Consider the following 27,782-nt stretch of genomic DNA (forward strand, 5'->3'; position numbering starts at 1 on the left):
TTCTCACATCTAACATGCAGGCAGTAGAAATGCCGAGCAAGGTCCCCACTCTTCCCCTAGTCACACGGTCTTGGCATTAGAAGGTGTTCATTTATTTGCGTGTGCCCGTGCATATGTACACACCTGGCCTGGGCATATGAAGAAGCCAGGAGAGAATATCAGGTGTCCTCCTCCATTCCTCTCTACTTACTCCTTTGAGGCAGGGTCTCTCCCTAAGCCTAGGACTGGGGCCCAGCAAACCTCAGTGACCCTCTTGTTCTCAACAGAGTTGGGGTTACAGGCATGGCATGTTCATGCCCAGCTTGTCATGAGTGCTGGAATCCAGTCCTCACGGTTTCGAAGTAGCGCTCTTCTTAACCCAAGCTCCTCCCATCTAGCTCAAGATGAAATGGAACAGCATGTTCTTGCCTCAGATGGCCCATGTGGTGATGGCTGACAAAATTGCTTGGTACAGCTAACTCCTTCTAGGCTCAGTGGATGATGGGCAGCCTTAGATGTGCCTCTGGGTGGCAGATGGCCAGGAGTTGTCACAATCAGTCAGTGATGGGGAGGTGTGGCAGCTGGGAGAGGAGGTGGGCTTGCTCTGCTGAGGACCTACCGCAGCATTTCGGTCATCTGCTGAAGGATGCCCCCAGGGCTGGCATTGTCTGTGAAGGGCTAGAGTACATAATATTTTTGTGGTTTCGGCCATCTGGCTGCTGTCTGCAGTGTTCCATTCTATGACAGCAACCAATTACTGTGCTGTGCTCCAAGAAAATTCCATCCACGAACCCTGCAACCTGAATAATTCGTAATGTCACTAAGCATCAGTTGTTTTTTTTTTTTTTTTTTTTTTGGATATTTTTCTGTCAGTTTCTTACCTCACGGTCATCAGAAATAAATAAAAGGCATTGGCTGTTCCCGAGAAATGGACGAGCTGTTACCATTATACTTGTCATGATACCCTTTTCAATGACGAAATCAAACCGTGTTTGCTTGGTGCCATCTGGATTTGCCCTCCAGAGTGTAACTGCACAGGGGACCACTGTGTTAGTACTTGAGCGGTCAGGTGGTCTCCTTCCTCACTGACCCTGACAGCCAAGGGCTCAGGAAGTGTAACAAAGGGACGGTCTCCGGGAACTACGAGCTGTGCCTGTGCAAACCAAGGCTCTTGTAACCTTCCCTCCACAGGCTCTCATGCTTGTCCCCAGCCACAGCTCTGCTGAGCAGCACAGCCGTCACCCTCCAGGAAAAGACCGCTCTGAGATAAGCCACAAGTTTTTGCCCCACCCAGTTTTACGTTGTCAGCTGAAAAACACTGAATTATTTTCCACCTGGCCTCCCCAGTCCCTTTCCAGGTGGCACTGGCTACCTTGGGGTTGGTTCGCTGCTGCAGTCTCCGCTCTTCCCGCTCTCTCTGGAGCCTCTCAAACTCCTCTCTGATCTCGGCTGGAGTTCTCTTTCTCTCCACCACCTGTGAGCAGAATGGAGGGAGAGAGATGAGGCTCAGGACACCCCCAGAGCCGACTTTTGCTTGACACGCACAGGATAGCCGATAGCCAGGGGCCAGCAGGGCAAACCCTGGGCTCTAAAGATACTGAAGGAGTTGCACAGAGCGGCCTACCAACCTTGTGAGAAAAGCAAGGCTCTGCTGGCCTCTGGGCTCCCCCAAAACTGACATTCTTTATCTTAGTAACCCCTCAGAGGCACAGGAACCTTATAAAGAGATCCTACAGTTAGTTCTACTGAGAAATCAACTGTCAATGCAGTACACTTGGAATTCTAAACTTGGGACCTCTAGTCATGTGAGGGATGGGGCTTGTCCTCTACGACACGAGGCGCAGTTCTGAGCTGCCAGTGGCGCTGTGGTCTCAGGTCCAACAACACTGGAGGACCTAACAACAGATGACATGAAAGTCACCGGCACACCATGAGATCAAGTCTGGACAAGCCAGGACACTCTAGCACGGCCTTGCTTAGTCTCAGTGTACGTGACAGGAAGGTGATGCAGCTGACATTTCACAGAGGCGGAGCTTCATGGAAAGGGCGAGGCCACTGTGGACATCAGGTACCTCACCTCTGCGGCCACTGTACCACGATGACCAAGTGCACAATCCTAAGCCCTCATGAGAAACGCAGAGCCTGGGAGCACAACGGAGCCCGGTGCTGGGTCTCAGCCTGGAATGCGCTGCGGTGAAAACAACCTGGGTCCTTCTCCTCATGCCCACACTCTACACAAGTCCTGCACACGGCTGGTTATGGAGTCAGAACCAATTGCCAAATTAAAATGGCTGGTCCCTCCACAATGCTGATGACGCTTCCTGGGTGCAGAGACCTCCCTCTTGGCAGTCATAAGCCTCCGCCATCAGGGCTTTACCTGGCACTAATCGAGTACAGGAAGCTGGGGTGGTCCCGTGAGGGCAGTCCCGGCTGTGGGCACTACAACTTTTGCTATGTGCTGGATAACCCCTGTCCTGAGCCCCCACAGAAGCCTAGTTCACCTGGGCCAGTAGGAAGACCGACCCCATCACAGAAGCGCTGTGGGATAATCTTTGTGTATACTGTGACTGTATCGGATTGGTATAATAAAAAGCTGAACAGCCAATCACTAGGCAGAATTTTCAAGGCAGAGAGGATGCTGGGAAAACAAGGGCAGAGAAGCCAGCCAGATAGAGAACGAGTTGAACACACACAATGGGACAGAGGTAAAAGTCACTTGGTAGAATGTAGATTAATAAATATGGGTTAAGCTATGAGAGCTAGTTACAGCCGGGCAGTAGTGGTGCACACAACTTTAATCCCAGCACGTGGGAGGCAGAGGCAGGTGGATTTCAGTGAGTTTGAGGGCAGCCTGGTCTACAAAGCAAGTTCCGGGATAGTCAGGGCTACACAGAGAAACTCTATCTTGAAAAACCAAACAAAACAAACAAGAGCTAGTTAGAAACAAGCCTGAGATATTGGCCGATCTTTCATAGTTAATAAAAAGTCTCTGTGTGGTTATTTGGGAGCTGGCTGGCAGGATAGAAAAAGTCCAACTACAGGGAAGAATGGGTCAGGTGGGGGTGGGCAGTTCACCTTCAGGGAGAATGTCCACAGCTACAGTCCCTAGGCATTGTTGGGTCTAAAAAGTCTAGGATCCTAAGTCAACTTTTTTAAATATTCTGAAACAAGGTCTCTCTCTAGTCCTAGCTGTCTGGATCTTATTGTGTAGACCAGGCTGGCCTCAAACTCACAGCGACTTGCCTGACTCTTGTCTCCCAAGTGCTGGGATTAAAAGCATGCACCACCACATCTTGTTTATATTAATATCTTTTTTTAAAAAAAGATTTATTTATTATGCATACGATGTTCCTCCTGCATGTACACCTCTATGCCAGAAGAGGGCACCAGACCCCATTACAGATGGTTATGAGCCATTATGTGGTTGCTGGGAATTGAACTCAGGACCTCTGGAAGAACAGCCAGTGTTCTTAACCTCTGAGCCATCTCTCCAGCCCTATTAATATCTTTTTTAAAAAAATTCTTTTTAAGGCTGGGCGGTGGTGGCGCACGCCTTTAATCCCAGCACTTGGGAGGCAGAGGCAGGCGGATCTCTGTGAGTTTGAGACCAGCCTGGTCTACAAGAGCTAGTTCCAGGACAGGCTCCAAAGCTACAGAGAAACCTTGTCTCGAAAAAAACCAAATAAATAAATAAATAAATAAAATTTAAAAAATTAAAAAAAATTTTAATTTTTAAAATTTTGTTTTATGCCGGGCAGTGGTGGCACACGCCTTTAATCCCAGCACTCGGGAGGCAGAGGCAGGCGGATCTCTGTGAGTTCAAGGCCAGCAGAGCTAGTTCCAGTTCAGGAACCAAAAAGCTACAGAGAAACCCTGTCTCAAAAATCCAAAAAATAAATAAATAAAAAATTTTGTTTTATGCATATGGGTGTTTTGCTTAAATGCATATCTGTATCACTTGTGGTGCCTGGTGCCAGGGAAGTCAGAAGTCAGCATCAAGTCCTCTGGAACTGGAGTCACAGATACCTGTGAGTCACCATGTAAGTGCTGTGGTTTGAACCTGGGTCCTCTGGCAGAACATCTCTCCAGCCCCAACGGTAGCATCTCATGTGGCCATAGACAACCGTCAAGGCTATCATAAGCACCACACGTTTCTATTGGCCAGACCTAGACTTTTCAGATTTTGTGAGCTTCCCACTAACATTTATTTCTCACATTGCCTTAGTTACCTCTGCTCTGTGACAGTTCAAGATCTCCTCTCATGATACATTTCTGCTTTTCAGAGAGTTACCCTTCTTAAGACACTCTCATAGCGGACAATGGGTAACGTACAGGGCTGCAAACTGCAGATGTATCAGGTCAAAGGATGTGCCCACGAGAGCAGTTTGCAGGCAAGTTGAATCATGTGGTTTCACTCCACCTGTCAGCCAGGATGAGTGCTGAGACCATCTAAGCGTTCAATCTGATTTTCTCAATTCTAAGGAAAAGACAAACTTCACTTTCAACGTGGGCACTGGCGTCAACACTGCCAGCCAGCTCCAGGCGCTGACATGGCGGGAATCACCAGTTGGAGGCGGTTATTGGTTACACAAAAAGTTCCAGGCCTTCTAGAGCATCATAGTGAAACCTGCCTTTAAAAGAAAGGCCCAATTTCATTCCTAACATCCTCCATTAGCCACAAGTGACATCACAGCTGAGAGCCAGGTGCTTCTGAGGCATTTCACATACTCTGGATGCACAATTACCTTCACCTTTTACCAAACAACCTAGATGTTTACTCAAGTAACAGGCTGTGACAGGTGACTTTCAGCCACCAAAGACCCGTATTCTGAAGACATCAGTAACACAATGAATGCCATGTCCTTCATGAGGAGAGAGCGCCCATGTAAACAGGAACTGCAGGCACTCCACAGATCATGGCTGAATTCAGATGCTCCACGTGCATCAGGGAGCTGGTGTCCTGCTGCATGCCGGCACTGTTAATACCCAAGGATGCTTTAATTTTTGGTTTGTTTTGGTTCTCAACCTTCCTAATGTTGCAACTCTTTAAATATAGTTCCTCATATTTAAAGACCATCATATATATATATGGTGACCCTCAACCATAACATTATTTTTGTCACTACTTCATAACTGTAATTTTGCTACTACCATAAATGTGTTTTTTGAGACAGGTTTGTTAAAGGGATCAAGGCCCACAGGTTGAGAACTGCTCTATGGAGCCAAGGCTGGCTTGGAACTCACTGTGTGCCCCAGGCTGTCCTGCCTCACAAGAGCTGGGATTACTCCCACGAGCCATCATTCCTGGCTGGCTTACCTTGCGGACTTACTGGGAAATTTGTTTCATTAAAGCAGTTTGCTGAAGCTATGCACGCAAAGTTGACCACTCACCATCTGTGACTGGCTGCCTCCTGCATAAGAGCAGCCAAGTCTGGCTTTGTGGCACACTAGCGGGAGACACTCTGCTTTGGTGGGAGGATCCCACCATGCCAGGTGTGCCCAAACACTGCCAGGAACCAAACCCTCATCTGTGATGAGAGCCCCATAGTCAGCAGCCCTGACTACAGCCCTCAGCTCTGGGAACTAATCCAGGGGGCACACAGAGTCTGAAAAGAGTCTAGATGACTGTTTTCCATCTGGGTAAAAGGTACAAATTGCAATGAACTACTGAGATTTCCAGGAAGCTAGAGGCCTAAAACAAACACCTATGGGAGCCAGGCAGGACACATAGAGCCTGCTGCAGACAATGGCCCGATGACAGTATGGAGTGGAGGGGACGGGACAAAGTGTGAACACAGCCTAGTTCAAAGGGCAGGGCTTCCTCAGAGCTGGCAGCTACCTCATGAAGGGACTCAGGTCCAGTGTTGCTATTCTGGCGCTTCAGACAACTGTTGGATATTCACACAAACCCCCAGACAGTCCACCATGCCGCACCCATCAGGGCATGGCTACAGGTGGACGGTGACCCATAAGCCCCCAGAGCAACCAGTCAGTCCTACTTTCTTCCCATCATACCTCAAGCCTTAGACAGGCTTCATGTTGGGGTCAGAAGGGAGAGACAGAGCATGAGGTCAACAGGAAACTGGCACCATTCGCATGGCCACTAACGTCTGACAGGATCCCATGGGCACTCACACACCAGTCTCTGGGTAAGACTGGGTAAGAACACCTACACACTCTATAGCAGTTTGGGGTCTTACAATACAATTAATTTTCATGCTCACTTTTCTATAGAACTTTATTCTTCAGGTAACACAGAAACACAAAGAAGTGAATGGCTTGCCACACTTCTGCTATCACGCAGGGGTAGAGCGGGAGGTGCTCTCACAGGCCCCTAGGGGACAGCCGTGGTGCTGTGCTTCCTCCTGCTTCTAGCTCCTCAGGCTCAATGTCTCTTACCTCCCATCCTTCCATCTCCAGGCCTCTCTTCCCATATATGTCATAGATGGCCCTTGTTTGGGGATCGCTAAGCACTGCAATAAAAAGAAAAAAAAAATCAAGCATTTCACACAGAAAATTTCCCCTTCAGTCCTGAAAACCCAGTGTACAACGAGGTAAGCCTCCGCCTTCCTTTCCTTGCTAGTCTTCCTTCCCTTTTTTTTAAAAAAAAATATTTATTTTTATTTTATGCGCATTGGGCTTTTTGCCTGCATGTATGTCTGTGTGTAGGTATCAGATCTTGGAGTTACAGTTTGTGAGCTGCCATGTGGGTGCTGAGACTTGAACCTGGGTCCTTAGGAAGAGCAGTCGGTACTCTTAACCGCTGAGCCATCTTTCTAGCCCTTAGGAGTATCTTTTTTCTGCTGCATTCTTCCTGACGCTTTCTCCTTTCAATGGAGGGTGTTTAAAAGCTACAGATGGGAAAAGCTGGGCTTCCACAGGGTCCAGCCCACTCTGGCAGTTCGGAAGGATGGTGCCACCGCAGACCCCTGTCTAACATGCGCCACTGGCCATCAGAATCTAATTTCTTGGTAAAAGCTGTGAGGTAAAACATGCTATCCTGCTTGCCGTGAGATCTTGCTGCCTCACACAGAGGCACATCACAGGGTCTGGAATGAGTAACTGATTTTTCCTAATCTATAAATCCTAAGAGTGACTTAACTTTCTTTCTTTCTTTTTTTGCTTTTATTTTTAAATCACTCTAATTATTTATTTATTTATTATGTATACAATATTCTGTCTATGTGTATGTCTGCAGGCCAGAAGAGGGCACCAGACCTCTTTACAGATGGTTGTGAGCCACCATGTGGTTGCTGGGAATTGAACTCAGGACCTTTGGAAGAGCAGGCAATGCTCTTAACCTCTGAACCATCTCTCCAGCCCCAATTTTTTTCTTTTTCTTTTTTTTAAAATTTATTTATTTATACAGTATCCTGCCTGTAGGCCAGAAGAGGGCACTAGATCTTATTATAGGTGATTGTGAGCCACGACGTGGTTGCTGGGAATTGAACTCAGGACCTTTGGAAGAGCAGGCAATGCTCTTAACCGCTGAGCCATCTCTCCAGCCCCTCTAATCACTTTAAAATGCCCAACTAGGTAGCGTAGAGCTCACTGGCACTAGGAAGCCAGCAATCACTCATTGCAGAGCCCCAGAGACAAACATATCCCAAGTTTTCTTCATTTATAGGTAAAGCCATAAATTTCAGATCCTGAATGACTAGGCTCTACTTCCCCACCACGCTCTACACACCAGCTTTTGTAAGCCCTTTCTTTCACCGACTGCCACAAAACCAATAAAACCACTCAGGTTAAAAAAAGGCCTCGTAGCTTCTCACAAAAAAGGGCCAAAGAAAGCAACTCTACAAGTACCAGCCCCGCCCCCGGCAGACATTGGGGACCAGCTGGAGCCGCAGCCTCTGTTCAGACCTGACCCGTCTCTTCATCTGGACTCTCATTTTCTTCTTCCTGGACACATATTGATTTCCAAAGCAAAATACGACTCTTTCAAAGGGCTCCATCAGTAGGAAGCACCTAACCAAGCACCTCTTTTATACACCTCTAAGGACTCCAGCTCTGCCTTCCACAAATCAAGTCACTTAAAAATCAAACGTCTGTGCGCATGAAGCCAAGTTCTCCACCAACCTTCATAGGCCTGGTGAACAAGGTTAAACAGCCGTTCTGCCTGTGATTTGAGCTCCGGGTCCCTGTGCTTGTCCGGATGGTAGAGCATACACAGCCTCCGGTAGGCAGCCTTCAGCTCTTCAGAAGAGGCCTAAAGAAAGAGAAATTCAATTAGAGGACATCAATGGTACTGAAACACTGTCATGATCAGAATCAGCCGTGGAACGGGACTGTCAGCCACATTCCACCGCACCTGCCCTCTGCACAGGACATAATCAAGTTATGCTTTATTTCCACAGTTAATAAAGTGATCAATTATGTACATCAATAGCAACTGTGTTTGCTGTGCCCACTGCTACCCAAGGGAAATGAGAGCGGCTGTCTCCACCCTGGCTCGCTGTGCTGAAACACCAGACCCCTACTTGCCCCCAAACCCAAGTCAGCTAAGTCCTCCCACACCAGAGAGCACAGGGAGGGAGCACAGTCACATGCTACAGGCACAGGGGACGTCAGTGATGTCAGAGATTAATATACTAATTCTCAAGAGCCAAAGACAAGGCTATAAAAGCAACACACTCCTAAATGTGGCCTCTAACTGTGAGCACGGAAAATGTTCCATTAGCTTGGAGCAACCAGGGGGTTACACAGGGAATGCTGTACACAGAAGGTGCTTCCTGACAGACCTCTGGGGACACAGGCGTGGACTGCAGGAATGAGGCCAGCAGGAACACCTTCTCCTTGGCTAGCAGCCACCAAGAATCCCTTAGGAGTACTCCGTAGCCCTGGGAACACTGTCTAGTTTTGCCAGTTGTTGGTCTCTCTCTGGGAAGACCTAGAATCAGCACCCAAGACCAATGTGGTCTATCACAAGTGAAGCTGAAGGAGCATTCCCCCCATCTTGACAAGGGAACCATCCTGTGTGATCACTGACAATATGTAAGAGGGGCCCAAGAGGTCAGCATCTAGGTGGAAATGGGTCACCAAGGATGACCATGCCCTAGCATCATGTACTGGGATGTAGGTCTTCAAGAAGCGGTCATAGGGATGGACAGCTCAGGGGTAGTGATAGAAAACCACATGACACTAGATGAGCCATCAACAACTTTTCCCTTCCAGGACTAAGCTTCTTCCTTTTTCTTTTTTCCTCCCCACTCACAAAGATGTGAAGCTGACCTGCGCTTAGCAATAATCTCAGGCATGACTTTACCCGTTTCCCACCAGCCCCACCAGGCAGGGGCTGGGGAAGTGTGCAGTGGGCACAGGGCTGGCTGGCCTGGGGCTGACCTCCCCAAAGGCCGATAAAGCAGTTACTCAGAAAAGCAGCAGCAAGATTGGAGCCTGGAGCTTGTCGGTTAGACTAGCCACAAACCCCTGCTGTTTGCTGGACAGAGACTTGGCTGTGCCACTGTTTCTCTAAATCAGAGGCTGCTCCACCAGAAGAGGGCAGGCTCTCAAGACGGAGCACCCAGCTGCCTCTGAGAACTAGGGAGATTTCTGCCCTTCTGTCTCCAATCTCTTCCTCTACCTTCTCTCTGGGGTAGCCTTGGGAACGATGCTGTTCTGTAGGTCTTAGCCCACTGCCTCCCCTCCATCTCTGGCAGGTTTTCTCTTATTTACTGGGAGGCTCTATGGTGACCTTCCATTTCAGTGGCTGAAAAGGCAGGCGTAGGAGTTCAAAGGCCTGGACCCAGGCTATGCCCCTTCCCAGGTCCGTGATTCTGGGCAAGGGAGCTCCTGTCAGCGTTGGTGTGGCTATGCACTGAGACCCCACAGGGCTCACATGGTGCCTGACTCAGCCAAAACTTACAGGAGTGGCTCTTCAGAACCCATTTCCTCCCCATGAAACCTGGGGACAAGGTTGTCCTTCAGCTATGGTGAGACACATCCCAGTTCGCTCACAGGCAAGCCTGGCAGTGCACACCATCCGACAGGAATCTCAGCTCCATTTGCAGACCTCCCCCTCCCCGTCAGCACTGGGGTGGTCGGAGCAGCACTGCTTGGCGTGGGTAACAGGCATCCACTGCCAAAGTGGACCTGCACCTCACCCGCCAACTGTGCTTAGATCTCAGGTCCCATCACTGAGCCTTCTCTTGCTTCTCCCTGCCTGGGGCTCTTTCCCAGCTGCTGCTAATCACGCAACACATTTCTTGCTGCATTAACACATTATCTGAAGGAAACCCTGGCATTTGAATTACGATAGTAGATAACAGAAGATAAAACACACATCTTTCTGATAGTTTGATGCTGTGATTCAAAAGGAGCTGTTCTTTCCTAAGTCATAGCTATACATTAGTTTCTTTCTGTGATTTTTTTATTTCTTAAAGATTATTGATGTGTATGTGTGTGTACATGTGTGTAAGGGTGGCCATGGAGGCCAGAAAAGAACATCAGATCTAGAGCTGGAGTTAAAGATGGCTGCAAGTCACCGACATGGTTGCTAGGAACTGAATTCTGCTTCTCTGAAAGAGAAGCAAGCACTCCAACTACTGAGCCATCACTCCAGCCCTATATTTATTTGGGAAAATAAAAAAGTATTAACATGTACAGTGTTTCTATATATGGTGTGTGTGAGCATGTAGGGGTCAGAGGGTGAGTATGTGGAGTCTGTTCTCTCCTTTCACCTTTATGTGGGTTCTAGGGATCAAACTCAGGCTGTCAGGCTGTGTGGCAGGTGCCATTGCCTGTCTGCTGAGCCGTCTTACCAGCTCTGTTTTCTTTAAAGTCAGGTCTTAGCATGTAGCTCAAGCGGGCCTCAACATGACCCTCATACGCATTGTCTTATTTTAGGTCCCTCAGTACTGGGAGTGTAGGTGTGAGGAACTCTGTCCGGCCTTCTTCCTGAAAACTTTAATTGCTCTTTCTCATGCCTTATAAAAGTTACCGTGTACAGGATGAAATGGATTTACGTGACTCTAGGTTAAAAGACACTTCCTGGTTACTAAAGTTAAGTCAAATGTCTGGGGAGCAGGAATCTAGTCTGCAACGCCACCTTTAATCATATTAACAAATGACTTAGAGTACTATCGATTAAGTGATGGAAATGAGAAGTTTCATTTTTAATAAATCTCACATTCAATACAGGTTAGATTAGGCCTTTCATCACAACTAATAGCTAAGGTCACTGGTTCGATATTTCATAAATGATAACCTTTCTCACTACTATTTAGCTCCTGACACCATTGTAGAAGGTAATGAGATCTCATTAAGAAGGACACCTAAACTATACATTTATCTCAAAACTTCTACAATAAAATCCAGATGTCCCAAGCTTAAAATCTGAAAGTTTTATTGCCCAGTCATCTGAAGAGAATGTTAGGTCACAAATTAAATCTCAATAGAACTTTTAATAAGATTTCTATTCCTAGGCTCTAAAGCTAAAAAGAAGAAGAAGAAGAAGAAGAAGAAGAAGAGGAGGAGGAGGAGGAGGAGGAGGAGGAGGAGGAGGAGGAGGAGGAGGAGGAGGAGGAAGAGGACGATGACGACTTCTGTTCTTGTGCGCATGTGCACAGTACCCACAGCAGCCAGAAGAGATGCAGCTCCCTTGAAGCTGGAGCTATGGGTGGTTGTGAGCTGCCAACATGGGTGCTAGGAACTAAACTTGGGGCCTCTGCAAGAGCGACAAGCGCTCTTAATTGCTGAGCCATCTGTCCAGGCCCTCAATAGATTTTAAAAGATAAATACGACACAAAGAATCATTCCTACCAGACAGCATGAAATTAGAAGCCTATTACAGGCTGGGCAGAGGTGGAGCACACCTTTAATCCCAGCATCTGGGAGGCAGAGGCAGGAAAATCTCTGAGTTTGAAGACAGTCTGGTCTATAGAGTAAGTTCCTGAACAGCCAGGGCTACACAGAGAAACCCTGTCTCAAAAAAACCAAACAAAACAAATCAACCAACCAAGCAAAAAACAACAACAAAGAAAGAAGTCTATGACAGAAGGAGACCAGAAACCCCCAAATCTGCAGCTATTAAACAACACACTGCTCAGCCATCAGGGACCAAAGAAGAAAGTGCGAGCAGGTTAAATACTTAAAACACAGAAAATAAAGCACAGCATGCCAAAACCTATAGAATGAAACAAGGCAGAGCTGTGGGGAAGTTTGTAACCATAAACCACCGCAATAAAGCCAGGAAGTAAGGCAGGACAGGTGGCTCACCAGGTTCAGATCCCAGCATTTATGTGACCCTCGCGTAGCCTCTGGGAGTGCACACAGGTCCATTCACACATGTGCACACTCACTGTACTGCCATAACTACTAACTAGCCAAAGAAGCCAGCCTTGGCAGAAGTTCAAGGCTAGCCTGGTAGACTTAACAAGCTCTACTAAGCTAGGATTATACAGACTGACAATAAGCCAGGTCTGGGCCGCAGCTCGGCAGGGCAGAACATGTCAGCACACACAGTTCTGGGCGTGGGCCCCAGCACCAAAAGTAGCAGCATCGACTACGAAATGTGTCCAGTCAGTACCCAGCTCTACCACTTATGCCGTAAGCATGTCTCCAAAGGCTCATGTGCTGGAAGCTCGGTCCCCACAGCTGATGCTAAGAGACTGGCCAGCTGCTCTAGCTCCCTGTCGTCGCCCTCACAGGCTCCACATGTTTCAATGCCCTTCGACATTATGGCTTTACCAGAGACAAGTGTAAGCGGCTGTTAAGCCTCTGCATCTTCTCAAACGTCAAGCGACAGTAACCTTTTGTTCTTTATAAAGTCCCCAACCGCAAGTATTTTGCTATGGCAGCAGAAAATAGACTAACACAAGAACTAAATAAAGAAAAAGCTTTCAAAAAATGAAATCATAAACAGACAACTACAACAACTAGAAAGGAGATGGACCCTGAAATCAAAGTCATCCCCGCTTGATGTGGGATTCCCCGTTGTATGTCATGAAAGTTTTATTACCACTTGTTAATAAAGAAGCTGCTTCGGCCTATAGCAGGCTGGAAGAGATGTATAGAGAGAGTAGGCCGAGTCAGAGAGATGCCACACAGTGCCGAAGGAGATGGTTGCCAGAACCTTACCCGGTAAGCCGCAGCCTCATGGTGAATAATAGAAACAGGTTATTTTAAGCTATAAGAGCTAGTTAATAAGAAGCCTGAGCTAATAGGCCAAACAGTGTTGTAGTTAATAAAATTTTTGTGTGATTATTTGTGTCTCGGCAGCCAGAAACTGAATGAGCAGTGTCCACTTATGCCTCCCCCCCATTTGGTTTTTCAAAACAAGGTTTCTTTGTGTAATCCTGGCTGTCTTCAAACTCACAGAGACCTTCCTGCCTCGGCCTCCTGAGTGCTGGGATTAAAGGTGTGCCCCCACCTCCTAGAAATCAAGGCCCTTTAACAGCTAGGTAGGAGGCCTGCCATAAATTCTGAGACAGCCTGGGTTATATAGTGAGTTTTTGGCCAACCTGAGCTACAAAGTGAAATCCTATCTCAAAAGACCAAACAGACTCCCTCAAACAAATGAACAAAACTCACACAACAAAGAAGGGCCCTGAAATTACAGGTCAACTCTTCCATACATTTTCTTCTCAACATTTTTTAAAAATTGAAGAGGAAAGCACACTTAAAGACTCTGTAAGGTGGTATTCCAAGCCAAGGCCATCTCCAAAGAGAGCCCCGTATCCTGGGTGGGCAGCAGCGCTCATCAGCTCCATGGTGAAGGCACCTGCTGTTCAAGCCTGGACACAGCACCTGATGTCTGCAGCCACTGCAGGTCGAAGAAAACCAGCTCTGGAGGGTTACCCTGACCTTCACATGTGCCTGTGAGAGGGATGCATGCATGAACGCATGCATGCATGCACGCACAGATACACACACACCAAACACACACAGTTTGATTGAGGGGCTTCACCTCAGCTCATTGGCATCCCTTTATTCAAAGTCTAGAATGTTTGGTCGGAAGCATCACCTCAGCTCCCTAACACCCCTTTATACAAAAGTCTGGATTGTTTGCCTGGGGGCTTCACCCCAGCTCCTGGCATAAGCACCCTTCCCTGGGAGTTGCCTCAGTCCAAACTCCACCTCTGAGAAAACCCACCAAATGGCGCCTCCTCCCCAGGGAAGACCACTCACACAGGCTACTTAAACTGCCCCCCAGAGAATTAACATGTGGTTTCCGGGTTTCCTGTGGTCCCCCTTTCTCTTTCTCTCTTGCCCTCTCCATGTTTCCCAGGGCCACCCGGGAGCACTGCATTAAAAACGGGCGCCTTTAATTTGGTCTGATTTGGTGTGACTGGGATTATTTGCGTCAGCAGAGAGGCTCCACACAGCACACCTCTAAGATCTGGAACAAGGAATGGATGTCTTCCAGTCAAACGACAGAAAGTGCTGGTTAGAGCAAGATGTCAGAATACAGACACTCAGAAAGGAAACAGCTGGCTTGGGATGACATGTCCCTACATATGGAATATCCCCCAATTTAAACAGAGACACATGACCTGTTACAACTAGAACACAGTTTAGTACAGTAACAGGATACACAAAACCCACTGCATTTCCACTGATGAACAAGGAACAGCATGAGAAAGGAGTAAGTAACACAAAATGAAAGAGCCCATGGTTAGAGACAGAGAACATCAGCCACCAACACAAGCTACTACAGACGCAACACACGCCCTATCAACACAAAGGGTCACACTGTATAGTCCAGGCTGGCCTCAAACCTCAAAGGCTTCTCCCGTCTGAGTCCATGCATGCAGATTCACACGCGTGGAGCACATCTACAGGCCAAGAGCCACTGTCTGGAGTTCATTCTCTGCTCCCACAATGTGGAAGTGGGGAAATCAAACGCAGGCTGTCAGGCTCAACAACAAGAGTCTTTCTCACTAGGCCATCCCAGCAGCACTGAAATGGTTTTCCATCTTTATTGTTTAATATTTTTTTGAGATACTTGAATATCTGAGGCTCAATGTGATATATGTCGTTCCTACTCATGACAGCCTAGTACTAATGACATGGTCTTGTACACCAAACAGGCACCAGGAAGTGTAGTCCTATACCACGTGTGCCAGACTGTGGGAGCCCACAGACAGGGATCAATTCCACCTTGACTAAAGATCAGAGTTCAGACCTACTGTTGCTCCTTCAAGGTTCTATGACAGGCGGTGTGAGCTCAGCTGTGGCTACGTGGTGCTTTAGGTACTAAGAAGGTGATTGCTTTGCTCCTTCTATCACGGTAAAGAAGTTCCTTGCCTTCTTACCTTCCTCCCCACTTTTGGACTGGGGCATATAAAGAACACGAGAAATAAACACAAGGTGAATCTCAGGAGTTACTGGATGCCCTTCTGACTCTATCAGTTTTTTCTTGTCTCTTTCTTAGTCCTCAACGTTTCCCTCCAAACACGGACACGAATAAGCGAGGCTGGGCGGGACCTCAGACAGAGCCAATAACCTTTGGAGCAAGGTACTTACAATGGCCATACTTATGCCCTTGATTCAAACGTGCCAAGACTGAACAGAGCGTGCTCAGCATGGCCAGTCACTCTTCAACCATACGACACTTAAGAACAGTGCTGCCCTCTCTGAAGCCGGTATCTCCACTAAATTGGCAGTTTACGTAATCCCCACAAATGAACACTTCCCCGCCCCCTGCCTGTATGTTCCACGAGAGTCTGACGGGGAAAACAGAAACAAACAAACACGCACAGCTAGTAGAGGCCTACACATTGGAAAAATGGCCCTAAAGGAGGAAGCTGATCTGGGAGCTAATGAACAATTCCAGACAGGAGCTGCTGCGGCCTGGAGAAAGGGGCCACATCTCACTGTGTCACGGCTGGGAAGAAGCCTGTAGCTAACATGGCGGGTGGGCTCATACCCCCCCCCCCCCCCGTAAGACACCCTACTCTACAGCCTGACCCCTCCCCACCACATGCGGAGACCATGTGCCTGCTCAAGGCAGCTTTCTCTTCCTTTCCTTCTTCCTTCCACCAGCCTGGGTGACCAGGCACTCGGATCTGCCTTGGTGAGGTTCCACATTCTAACCGGGCAGAGGGAACCATCCTAAGCAGTCGGATGGCGCGGACCTGCTGCCTGGGGTCTGTGAAGCAGAAGATGGACGGCAAGGGACTAGCTTCTCCACACTGCAGAATGCAGCTGTGCATGGCCGACAAGAGAAACAGTGTGCAAAGCCCCACACCACGAGAAACTTGTTTTCCTTTACAGACATCATTACTGGTTCTGGTGCGGAAGATGACAAACAGGCAACCTTTCTCACGGCAATAAAGAACTCGTGAGGAGACAATCAATACCTGCCAGACGGAAAGGCCAAACCTGCAGTGGAGAGCTGCGTCTCCTCCTCTAGGTGCCTCCACAGCCTGCAGCAGGATGCCCAGGCCTCACAGCTTCGGAGCCAGAGCATCTCTGGGTGTGAGCCTGCCCTTTCCCTCTGACTCTAGACAAGCGTCAGAAGTGAAAGCACGGATTTACCAAAACAAAGATGAAGAAATTCCTTCTGGCAGCCAGTTCCTTCAGAGCAGCGGTTCTCAACCTGTGGGTCTAGAACCCTCCACAGGGATTACATATCAGATATTTACATTATGATTCATAACAGTGCCGAAATTACAGCTATGACGCAGCATTTTACGGTTGGGGTCATCACAACATGAACTATATACTAAGGGGTCGAAGCATTATGAAGGCTGAGAGGCTGAACCTGCAACTCGTGCCTCACTGGAGAATGGGGTACTGGGGGCTGCAGAGATGGCCTGGCAGATGTAGCACTTGCTGCACAAGTGGGAGTGAGACCAGAGTAGAGCTAGATCCCCACACCATAGAAAGCACAGGTGCTGTGGCAGTCTGTTTGAAAGCCTAGTACTCAGGAGAGAGACAGGACACCTGAGTCAGCAAGCTCCAGGGTCAACAACCAACACCAACAACACACCCTCATACACAGGCAAAACAAAATTCCAAGCAGGAGGCCAGTAGATGTACATTGCTCGGGGATGATTGATGTCAGCTAGGTTCTAGATACCACCCAGGACAAAAGAAGCGCAACGGTCCCTACCCTCAAGAGACAACAAACCAGCTGTGCAGTCACTCTTAAGACCCAGGGACAAGGGCGGCAGAGGTGGTTCAGCAGTTAAAAGCTTGCCTGCACTGCTCTTGCAGAGGACCTGGGGGCAGGTCCCAGCACTCACAGCCACTTGTGACTCCAATTCTAGGAGGATCCAACTCCACACATAAAAAAGTATATGAAATAAATAAAAAAGACGCCCACACATATGGACTTAACTAGACACAGGGCAGAAATGCTAATGTCAGTGGCACAGAAGTTAGGGTGGTCAGAAGGCAAGGAAAAGATCTAAATGGGTCACAAGAGACTTAAAGTTGCATCAAGTCCTTGAGAGGCTGAGGCGTACCACCAGAAAAACAGGACAGAGGAAGCAAGATGGGATGGTGCACAGTGGTACGAGGAAGGGGCGGGCAGGCAGCTCATTTGGACATCCATCCACCTGCTCGTTCCTTCAGCAAACATTTGTTAAGAACGTTCATGTGCTGGAGAGATGCAGGGTGGAACGGCATCATCACAAACATCAGCGCTTACTCTGATAAGCTAAGGTGGCTAATGATGTCTTCTGAAGGTTTCCTATGGTGTGCAGGGTACACAGTGGAGACAGACAGGTGCAGTCACCAGATCTCCTTGAAGTCAGAGGGGTAAAATGTCACATAAGACATGGCTTATAAAAGGCTTTAAAAATTCTAGAGGCCAGGGCTGGAGAGATGGCTCAGAGGTTAAGAGCATTGCCTGCTCTTCCAAAGGCCCTGAGTTCAATTCCCAGCAACCACATGGTGGCTCACAACCATCTGTAATGGGGTCTGGTACCATCTTCTGGCCTGCAGGCATACACACAGACAGAATATTGTATACATAATAAATAAATAAATAAATAAATATAAAAAAATCCTAGAGGCCAGTGAGATGGTTCAGTAAGTGGGGTACTTGCTGCTAAGCCCAACAACTCGGAGAGAAATGCACCTTGCCCTAAGTGGTCCCGACCTCTTCCACATAGACATTATGATGTGGGATTATCTCTCTCGGTCTCTCAAACACAAATCATTTTTAGTTTGTTTTGGTTTTCTTTTTTTTAAAAAGATTTATTTATTATGTATGCACATTCTGCCTCCATGTATGCTCGCACACCAGAAGAGGGCGCCAGACCTCATTACAGATGGTTGTGAGCCACCATGTGGTTGCTGGGAATTGAACTCAGGACCTCTGGAAGCCAGTGCTCTTAACCACTGAGCCATCTCTCCAGCCCCCTTGTTTTGGTTTTCTAAGACAAGGTTTCTCTATAGAACAGCCCTGGTTGCCCTGGAATTTGTTCTTTAGACCAGGCTGGCCTTGAATTCACACAGATCTGCCTGCCTCTACCTCCTAAATAAAAGCTGGGATTAAAGGTAACCATGAGTCTTTAATCTGCTAAATGGTATGGCTAGGATTAAAGCTGCAGCTTTAGCGGCTGGTTCCGACTCATTCCTTGGCTGAAATTCTAGCTTAAAGGTTGAGGTACAGACTAGAGCCACGTTTACTGTTTCAAAGTTCCTGCCACCACCAAGAAGCATGCTACTGCCACTCAAAAACACCATTTAAGAGTTTGGTGGCAGGGCCTCTTAAAAGAGCTGTGAGGCTTTGGCACTAACGCTGAGTCAGGAAGTCTCTCTTAAAGATGTGTTTCTGCCTGCCTCTAGCAAACAGAGCCCACCTGAGAAAATGCTGCTACCAAGAAGCCATGCTTGACTCTGTTCTTGTCTGTCTAGAATCCTTTTTAAAAAGCTTTTTCAGGCTTTATATGTAAATTCTTGCCAAACCTTGGGTGTCATTTGTTAGCAGAGACACCATGTAGCTGCTGAAGGAGTAAGAGTCTGCAGTGGTAAGCCACGGCCTCATGACAATACACAGATGAATAGAAATGGGTTAATGTAAGATGTAAGAGCTGGCTAGGAATACGCCTGAGCCATTAGCAAACAGTGTTGTAATTACTATAGTTTCTGTAGGATTATTTGGGTCTGGGTGGCAGGAAAACAGAAAGAAGAGTCTCTGCTTACACAGAGCCTGAGCTTGGCTTGGGTTCTGCAATGTACCCCATACTGTCTGTTAATATTAACCTGACATAACTTGTGAAAATAGACAAAGCCAAAGTCAGAGACCTGAGAGAACAGCGAGAGAAATTCAGGGTTGAGTTTATGGGGGAGGGGATGATCTAGAAACTGGAAGAACTCTGGTCAGTTGACCTCAAGATTGAACCAAATAGAAGGTGTGCAAATTAAATTACTCAAAGCTTAACATAGAGGCCTCAGAACAACTCTAGTGAGGGCTGGAATGTGCGAGGAAGGCAGCTCAGGCCTGGCAGGAGGGAGTGGACATAACTTTCACCTGGGCACAACGTCCAGAAGGCAGAGAGAGAAGGGGGGCAGGCTGGTGGAGACTCAAACAGTCTCAAGGAGTTGAGGACGCTGGGCACACACCTATAATTCTAGCACTTGGGAAGCAGAGACAAGAGGATTTCAGTGAGTTCCAGGACAGCAGCCAGGACTATTACACAGAAAAACGTCTGTCTTAAAAAACAAACAAGAGAAGCTGAGGATGGTCCCAGGAAGGAGCATCTGAGGACAATGAGAGCAGGGAGTGTTCACAGGCATCACAGCATTGCACATATCTCCAGTCAACACGGTTCTCACTGACAGGCCCTCTCCTACATCTCACGGGTCTAACTGACAGGCCCTCTCCTACATCTCACGGTTCTCACGGACAGGCCCTCTCCTACACCACCTGGGTTAGTTTTAGGATGATAAAGATCAAATGAACACAGCCTGGTGGTTCAGGTGTATAATACCAGGTACTCAGAGGCTGAAGTAGGAGGACTGCCAAGTTCAAGGTCTGCTTAGGCAACTCAATGAGACCCTGCTCAAAGATCAAAGTATAAAAAGAGGGCTGAATATAGCTCAGTGATGGGACCCTTGCCTGGTCTGCATGGGCCTTACGCTAGCCCCAGAATCACAAAGATAAATAAACACACCATCAAATGACTTGTCTTTGATGCAGAAGGAAGCTGGTTCTGGATTCCTAACCAGGAAGCCAGCTAGAATTTAATAATTTGTATGGTTTGATGCCAATCAAATTCCGTTCAAGAAAATGCAAGGAAATATACAGAGAGGGAACTGCCAGGGACTCATCCACATTATTTAAACTGTTAATTACAGCACATATACGCCGTTTTTTTTTATTGTTTTGTTTTTTTCAAGACAGGATCTCTCTGTGTAGCCCTGACTGTCCTGGAAGGACATAACTGGGATTAAAGGTATGCTTTTTTTTTTTTTTGAGACAATCTCTTCCTTCTTTTCTATTTTTGACAAAGTCTTACTACACACACACACACACACACACACACACACACACACACATGTCAGCTGGCCTCACAGCAATCTTCAGTCTGACACAAGTGTTGGGACCACAGGGGTAAAATACCACTCCTAGGCACCTCTCCGTACTGCCCAGGCTGACCTTGACTCCTGATGCTCCAGCCTCCTCCACTCCAGTGCTGGGATTCTGTGTCGTAACACCACACCCAACCCTCTACAAGGCAGGCGACTGGCTTGTGGAAAGAGCTGTACACCCACCACTACAGGAAGTATCAGATACGCACTACGCCTCTCTGCCTTGTAGGCTGAAGGATGAAGAAACAGGTTTACACAGGGCGAGTCGCCTCCCCAGCTAAGGTTGCCTCACATCACACAGGACCCCATGGCGGAGACCGTCTTCATTAGAGCTGGCTTTCAGGCATAGCCTTTGAGGTTCAGCTGCAATCTGGGGCCACTCTGAGAACAACAGGCGCACAGAGGAACTCAACATGCAAGGTGCTGGGCTGTACCACCAGACATCCTACTCTGTGTCGAGTTCCATCGCCAAGGCCAGGGGTCTAGTGGACATAACCACATCTCACATCCCTGCGGAGTCTGCCTCCCCCAGCAGGAAACATACGGGCTAGGGAGACACAGTCAGATCATGAAGGAGAAATAATCAAGGCAGCTAAACAGATCAACCAAACACACAAGCCTCTGCTTTGACAAACAACTGTGTGACTTTGAGTCCTACTTAACAGAGTTAGAGGAAACCCCCAGAACTGAGACACAATACACTCAAGATGGTGCCACAAACTCTTAAAAACAGAACTAGATAATCAGTAAAAACAAAATTCTAAAAAAAAAAAATAAAAAAAAAGAAGAAAGAAAGAAAGGGAGGAAGGAAGAAAGAAAAACTCTCAGGGCCTAGTAGCACAATCCTGAGGTCCTAGCTTTTCTGGAAGTTGAGGCAAGAGGATCAAAATTTTAAGCACAGTTGGGCAGTTTGCTAAGACCTATCTAAAAACTGACCAAGGGACAAGGGTTAGAGTAGTTCAGTGGTAGAGACACACTGTGTTCAGTGCCCAGAACTGGAAAATGTTTCTAAAGCCAGGACACAGTGACCTTTAAAGCTCCTAGGACACAGGGGAATCCTGTCCTCAGCACAGACCTCTGCTCAGAACAAATGGACCAAGGGCAGAAACTGCCTTAGAGAGAGGCCATTCAGGACATAGGAAACCCCTCTCTACTGTGACACAACTTGGTTTTCACTATTCCTCCTAGTCACACTTCCATGTTCCTCTGGTGTCTTGAGACACTGCTACAAACGACCAAGACATGCGTGGTTTCTGAGACCAGCTCTCCATGGAACTTCTGGGTTCCAGCAAAGTTGACGGTTCAGATCCTATCTCCCCCTTAGAACTTTTCTGCTCTGTTCACTCAGCTCCACCCTGCTCAACCAGGCACGCTCCTGGCAGTCATCTCTTTAGCCTGGCATTTTCTTCTGGGCGGATTCTCTGCTTCCTGCACACTGCATTCCTGACACGCACAAGTTCCCAGAGTTCCAAAGCCTCGAGGTGGCTACCAGAGAGGAATCAATGTGTGTCCTTACAAGAGCAAGGCAGCAGCGACATTCGCAGTGGCTGTCTCTTTCAGAGATAACCGTGTGCCTGGTCCTCATTAAAACTCGTACAACTTATTAGTCCCCTAGTTGTTCTAAATCCTTATCAGAACAAGAGAGGAATACACGGAGCAAGAGAAATCAAAATAGACATCTCCAGAAGGAATCAGCAAACGACACAGCTGCGCAGGCGTGCTGCTCCCAGGCCCGTGTGCTCTCTCCTATCATTTTATTAGATTTACAGCACTAACACTTTCAACTGAAATCTTTGAGAGAAAAGGAAACTGTTTAGCTGCATGATACAAAACCAGAGCACAAAAACGTTAATCTATTACCAAAATGCTCAAAGCAGGAAGGTATGAACTAGCTTATGGTTCATTAAGGAAGTAAACTCCACTCTGTAGTGTTGGCTAACGACACCAAGAGAACACTGAACCTGGCCAAGCGCCCTTCATGGCTCTCTCCCCACTCCACAGCCAGCCTCTCCTAGTCACCCTGGCCACTCCATGCTTCTCACTTTCTCTCATCTTGCCCATCTCTTCAGAGCATCTCTGGGTGCCCCGCTATTGTATCTTAGACTCCAGTCTCTAGTTTACCCTCTGTGGTAGGTTTTGTGCTCAGAATCAACTCCAGCAGAGCCACCCACCCAGTCAGCTCTGCAGGAAGCATCGTTCAGGACAGTGGTGCCTTTTAAAAAGAATCTACTCCAGCTCATGCTTTTAATCCCAGCACTCGGGAGGCAGAGGCAGGCAGACCTTTCTGAGTTTGAGGCCAGCCTGGTCTACAAGAGTTAGTTCCAGGACAGACTCCAAAGTTACAGAGAAACCCTGTCTTAAAAAAAACAAACAAACAAAAAAAACAAAACAAAAACACCCCAAAACCCACTCATCCACTCAGCATTTGGAACAGGCAGAAAGCTTGGGCACTCATAACCTAATGCCTGGTATACATTCTTGCACGATCTCTCCTCCTGCAGGGCTGGAGACAGAGCCCAGTCCCTGCGTACACAAGGCACTTCCTCTACCATTGAGCCACGTCCCCAGCACCGATGTTCAGTGATACAACAGATGAGCAACTTAGCACGAAGGCCATCTATACACACATTTAGTTTTTGGTCTTTCGAAACAAGGTCTCATGTGGCCCCGGGTAGCCTCAAACTCACTATAGAGACAACACGAATAGAGGGACCACGAACTCCTGGCCTACCCTCCAAATGCTGAGATTACAGGCGTCCTTCACCATGCCGTGCGGATGTCTTCAGAAGCTAGTAATACTAACTGATATCCATTTATGCTCAGCACTTCACACACATCCTGCCCACATGGCGATGTGTACAGCACACGTCACCCTAGCTCACAGCAAGTGCTCAGCACTTGTTCTTATCATCGGTTAGTTACTTTATTTATTTGAGACTGCCCTATGTAGGACAGGCTGGCCTGTTTCTGCCCTGGCGTGCTGGAGCCACCATCCCCAGCTGTCAGCTGCATCCTCGTGTCAAAGCAAACAGGAGTGGCATGTAGGACCGTTCAGCAGGTGAAGGAGCTTGAGGCCGAGTCTCATGACCTGAGTTCTCCCACGATGAAAAGGCAGAACTGGCACCCAGAAGTTGTCCTCAGACCTCACACTGTGCTCCATACAATAACAGCACACACAATTAGAAGGAAAAGACAATGGGCAGGAAGGCTGGACAGGGCAACAGCACTCCCCACAGAAAGGGCACCGGAACACAAGGCAGCCACTCAGACGGCCACACTTCCCAGGCTCCTGGGGCTTCAGAGGCTATCAAGGACAGCGCTGTCATCTCCACTGCTAAGCACTTGCAGGTTAGGGGTAGGCAGAATGGGCAACAGGAAGAATTCTGGTTGTGGACAGCCAGGTCTGACCCTATGTCAAACCTTTGCCCAGTCACTACCATGCATGTGGAGAAACTCAAGAGTCAACCCAGAAATGGCTCAATGGTTAAGCGCACTTGCTGTTCTTGCAGGACCAGGGTTCAGTTTCCAGCACCTCACAATGGCTCACAACTGCCTACAACAATGCATGTGCTGAACATACATGTACTCAAGCGTGACACCTATACAAATCTAAAAAAGAAATTCCACAAAAAGCTTAAGGATCAATCAATTTAATGGTAATTTGCTGTCAAGAAATCCATTCTCCAGTTTGGAAAAACCATCCCAGAAATCAGACGGGTTCAATTTTAGTTCTGATCGTGCATCTAACACAAGAGACTACAGAGCCGGCCTGGCGTCGATGGGCTCGACTACTGGGGGTCACCACTCTACCACCAGAAGCCCTGCAACAGCGAAGAAAGGGCCTCCCTCGCTCGGGCCATGGGCTTGGTTTATAGCAGGAGCTGGTAGTCCTGGGTAGCCAGCGACCTCCTGCCGCAGAAACCCAGAGAAAGGAGATTCTTAGGGAATTTTTGGCATTTCCTTCTTACTTCAGTTCTTTAATTCTCTTATTCATCTAATTTTTACTTCACTCTTTTTGAAACATGGTCTCAAGTAGCTCAGGCTGGTCTCTGTGTAGCCGAGGATGGCCTTGAGCACCAAACTTCCTGCTTCTGCTCCCAAGTGCCACCATGCTCAGTTTGAGCAGTGACTGCAGCACCTGGTGGAGAATGTGGTTTCACGCCAGTTAGACAAACACTACCGACTGAGATTCAGTCCAGCTCAGTGCTTCTAAGCTGTAAACGGAAAGCCCAGGTTCTGCAGCTTTGCTCCTACCTGTGACTTCTAGGTAGACGACTGAACTTGCTAGCTAGACGCTGAGCATTCTAGCTGGAGTGCCCTCCTATGGCACACTCTACTAAAGTCAGAGCCGACAGCACACAGAGCCAAGCTTAGACACGCTTCTAACACATATGCACACATACACAACTCAAGATTCCTTCTGTTTTGTTCTCCAGCTCAGGTCTGAAAAAATAAACAAAAACCTTCTAGTAAACACTAATGTCATCACCTCTAAAGCCTCCATTCTAGTAGAACCCTGAGCCACAAAGTTCAGCACGCAGAAATGACGGCTCTCAACACTGAATGTGTTGTTTGACGAGGAGGACTTCATCTACGGCTATAAACGAAGGGAGTGCCTGCACTCACTGGCAGAAGTAAGAAGTCCTTTAAAAGAGGTATTTCTTTGGCTTGTATCCCAGTTCAGTAGCAATGAAAGGCCCTAAAATCCTAGGGGTTAAATGTCCTTCTGAACACCGAAGGCTCCCTAGGTTCAGAAGTTCTGGCATGCAGATAAACGGTGGCTCAACCACTAACAACTCAGTCTACTTAGGAGTGTGAGGGTTTAAAACAAAACAAAACCGGGTCCTGAAAAAACTGGATTCTCTTACCATTTTGCTTCCTCAAGAACCAGGGTATAGTATACATTGTGGCTCTTGCCTTTAATCCTAGCACCTGGGAGGCAAAGGCAGGTGGATTTCTGCGAGTTCAAGGCCAGCCTGCCTCAAAAAAAAAAAAACAAAATGTAACAAGCCAGGGTAAAAGTTAGTTTCATTTAATTGCTAAGTGTTAAAGAAACAATTTGTTTAAAGTCTGAGGGCAGTTCAGCTATAAATCCAGGCCACAGAAAGTCCCTGTGTTTCTGCGGGAAACAGTGGTTGGTACAGCTGAGAAATGTATACTCTGGGTAACCAAGAGCATAGTATTAGAACAAAGAGCTTTGTAGTATGTGGGCTGGTAAACTGAGGCAGCAGCACAGTTCAAGAGCTAGGTTCTGGAGTTCTAATGTCCAGGGATGAATTACACCTGACAGTTCCTTCGATTTTAAATAATTATAAATCGAGTTTCAGGAAAGCCAGGGTTACACAAAGAAACCTCGTCTAGAAAAAAAATAAGTTAATAAATAAAATAATGGATTATTATGAGGGCAGCTATGACAATTTCTAGTTTTTTTTTTTTGTTGTTGTTGTTTTGTATTTCGAGACACGGTTTCTCTGCGAAGCTTTGGTGCCTGTCCTGGAACTCTCACTGTAGACCAGGCTGGCCTCGAACTCACAGAGATCCACCGCCCTGAGCATTTAGAGTTCTTTCAGCAGGTGGCCGTGCTCAAAACAAGCACTTTAACAGACGCTGGTTATTAGCAAGCAAACTAGCTTTGCTGAGGACAGTCCAGTTCGGTTACACTTGATCACTACCAGGAAATTTGAAGGATAGGATTGTCCGGCAGAGATGGACCCAACTAACCACTAACGCACCCTGACCTTGGAAGCTTTTCCGGAAACCCTTCCCGACAGAACTCAACTGCCGACTAGCAAAGCAAATGGGAACCTGCGAGAATTGTACATGTGGCAGACAGTGCGGGCCTCTCGGGTTACTTTTTATTCTCGAGGAGACAGCGTGAACACACTTGACCTGGATGCTGAAGCCCCAACGCCGTTGCATCTCAGGCCTAGCACTTCTTGCTCATCCTCGGCCCCTTGAGCCGAGGCTGGGGAAGTCCTGCTGTCTAATTTCTGGGCGGCGGCTCAAAGGGTCGATGGAGGGCACGGAACGCTAGCGTCTGAGGCTAGATCCAACTTCGGTGGCACCAGAGAGTTAGGGGTCCGGCTGAGTTCCAAGGAGGCTCCCAGGTGGCCTTGACCTTGGTGTCCCGGGACTCAGTTTGCCCGCCTGCTGGCTCAGGCCGCTGACCCTAACCCCCCGTCTAGGGCAGGTGCGTGTAGAGTGAGCTTGGGCCTGGGTCACGGGGGCCTGGGAACCCGAAGGCAGCAGCTGCCCCGGGACCCTCGTCCTCCCTCCGGCAAGTGCGTGGGCTCGGCCGGGACACGTTGCACGCCACACACGGGTTGGGGAGAGCTGGGCAGATGCTGGACCCGCGCCAGGGCGCGAGGGTCGCGGCGCTCCGAGCAGCCCGACGGCTGGCGGGCGCACACGGCGGCGGGGTCACGCGGCCTCCGCGCCGGGCCGCTGCCACCCCAGGACGGCTGCGGGGCCACAGCCGCCCGCCCGACCCTCCAGACCCATCGGGCCGGGCGTCAGCCCCGCCGACGCCGCGCCGTGGGCCTCACCTCCCTGCGCACGTTCAGCAGTGAGTAATAGTCTTCATTGTCCAGCTCCTCCTCGCTCAAGGCCGTCGCCATCTTCACAACCTTTCACCCCGCCAAACCGGCGAAGCCGCACTCAAGAGGGTCCGGCGCTGCGCGGCGCTCCCTGAAAAGCTCCCGCTCTTCCCACAGCGGCCCCTGGCGACTCGGAGGCCGCATGGCAGGCCGCGGGACCGCGCCTGCGCAGTACACCACCGTGCGACCGAGGCCAGAAACTAGCAGGCGGCGCGTGGGGATAGTAGGGCGGGCTTGCGTGTTTGAGCCTTTGCACGTGTGTGTGTGTAGTGGGGTGGCACTGACATTGCATGTCCATCTGAATCAGTGCAAGTGTGTGTGTGTTGGGTGCCTACCCGGGTGGCACTGAGCCTTTCCCTGGACTGTCAAGGGAGACTGTGAAAGCCCCATTCTTGAGGCTTTAACTCCCCTGCCGCCGCCTCCCCCGGTTCTGGGTGGCCCTGAACCGGGGCTGCCTCGAGTTCCTCCCCTGGTTTGGTGTTTGTTGCAAGGCCACCTAGAGCCCAGGCTTTCGTCTCACCAGGCCCACCCCCATGGGGAGCTGCTTGTGGACGCACTTGCATACTTAATGCTCAAGAAACCTCCGAAGTGATTGTCTACACCATTCTTAGTCCACGGGAGCCTTCCTTCCTGTTCAGAGAACGGGTCACTTCCTTAGCTTAGGTTTTTGGGTTTTGGGTTGGTTTTTTTTTTTTTTTTTTTTTTTTTTTTTTTTTT

The 27,782-nt window shown here is 48.4% G+C and overlaps 1 protein-coding gene across 2 annotated transcripts in view; it reads right to left on the reverse strand.

Moving 5' to 3' along the window:
- Dnajc11 (DnaJ heat shock protein family (Hsp40) member C11) overlaps positions 1–27,131 on the reverse strand; it is a 43,831-nt gene extending 16,700 nt beyond the window's left edge. For both annotated transcript variants that reach the window (XM_050153306.1, XM_050153305.1), the window contains exons 1-4: positions 27,015–27,131; positions 8,062–8,191; positions 6,379–6,452; positions 1,352–1,453 (exon numbers count right to left, since the gene is read on the reverse strand). In XM_050153306.1, coding sequence (XP_050009263.1) covers positions 1,352–1,453; positions 6,379–6,452; positions 8,062–8,191; positions 27,015–27,086 — 378 coding nt within the window. In that variant the 5' untranslated portion in view covers positions 27,087–27,131. The remainder of the gene's footprint in view (positions 1–1,351; positions 1,454–6,378; positions 6,453–8,061; positions 8,192–27,014) is intronic.
- Between the last annotated feature and the right edge of the window lie 651 nt (positions 27,132–27,782).

The sequence above is a fragment of the Alexandromys fortis genome, unplaced genomic scaffold (genome assembly GCF_014885135.2).
Source record: "Alexandromys fortis isolate MF-2015 unplaced genomic scaffold, M_Fortis_MF-2015_v1.1 scaffold_88, whole genome shotgun sequence".
NCBI lineage: Eukaryota > Metazoa > Chordata > Mammalia > Rodentia > Cricetidae > Alexandromys > Alexandromys fortis.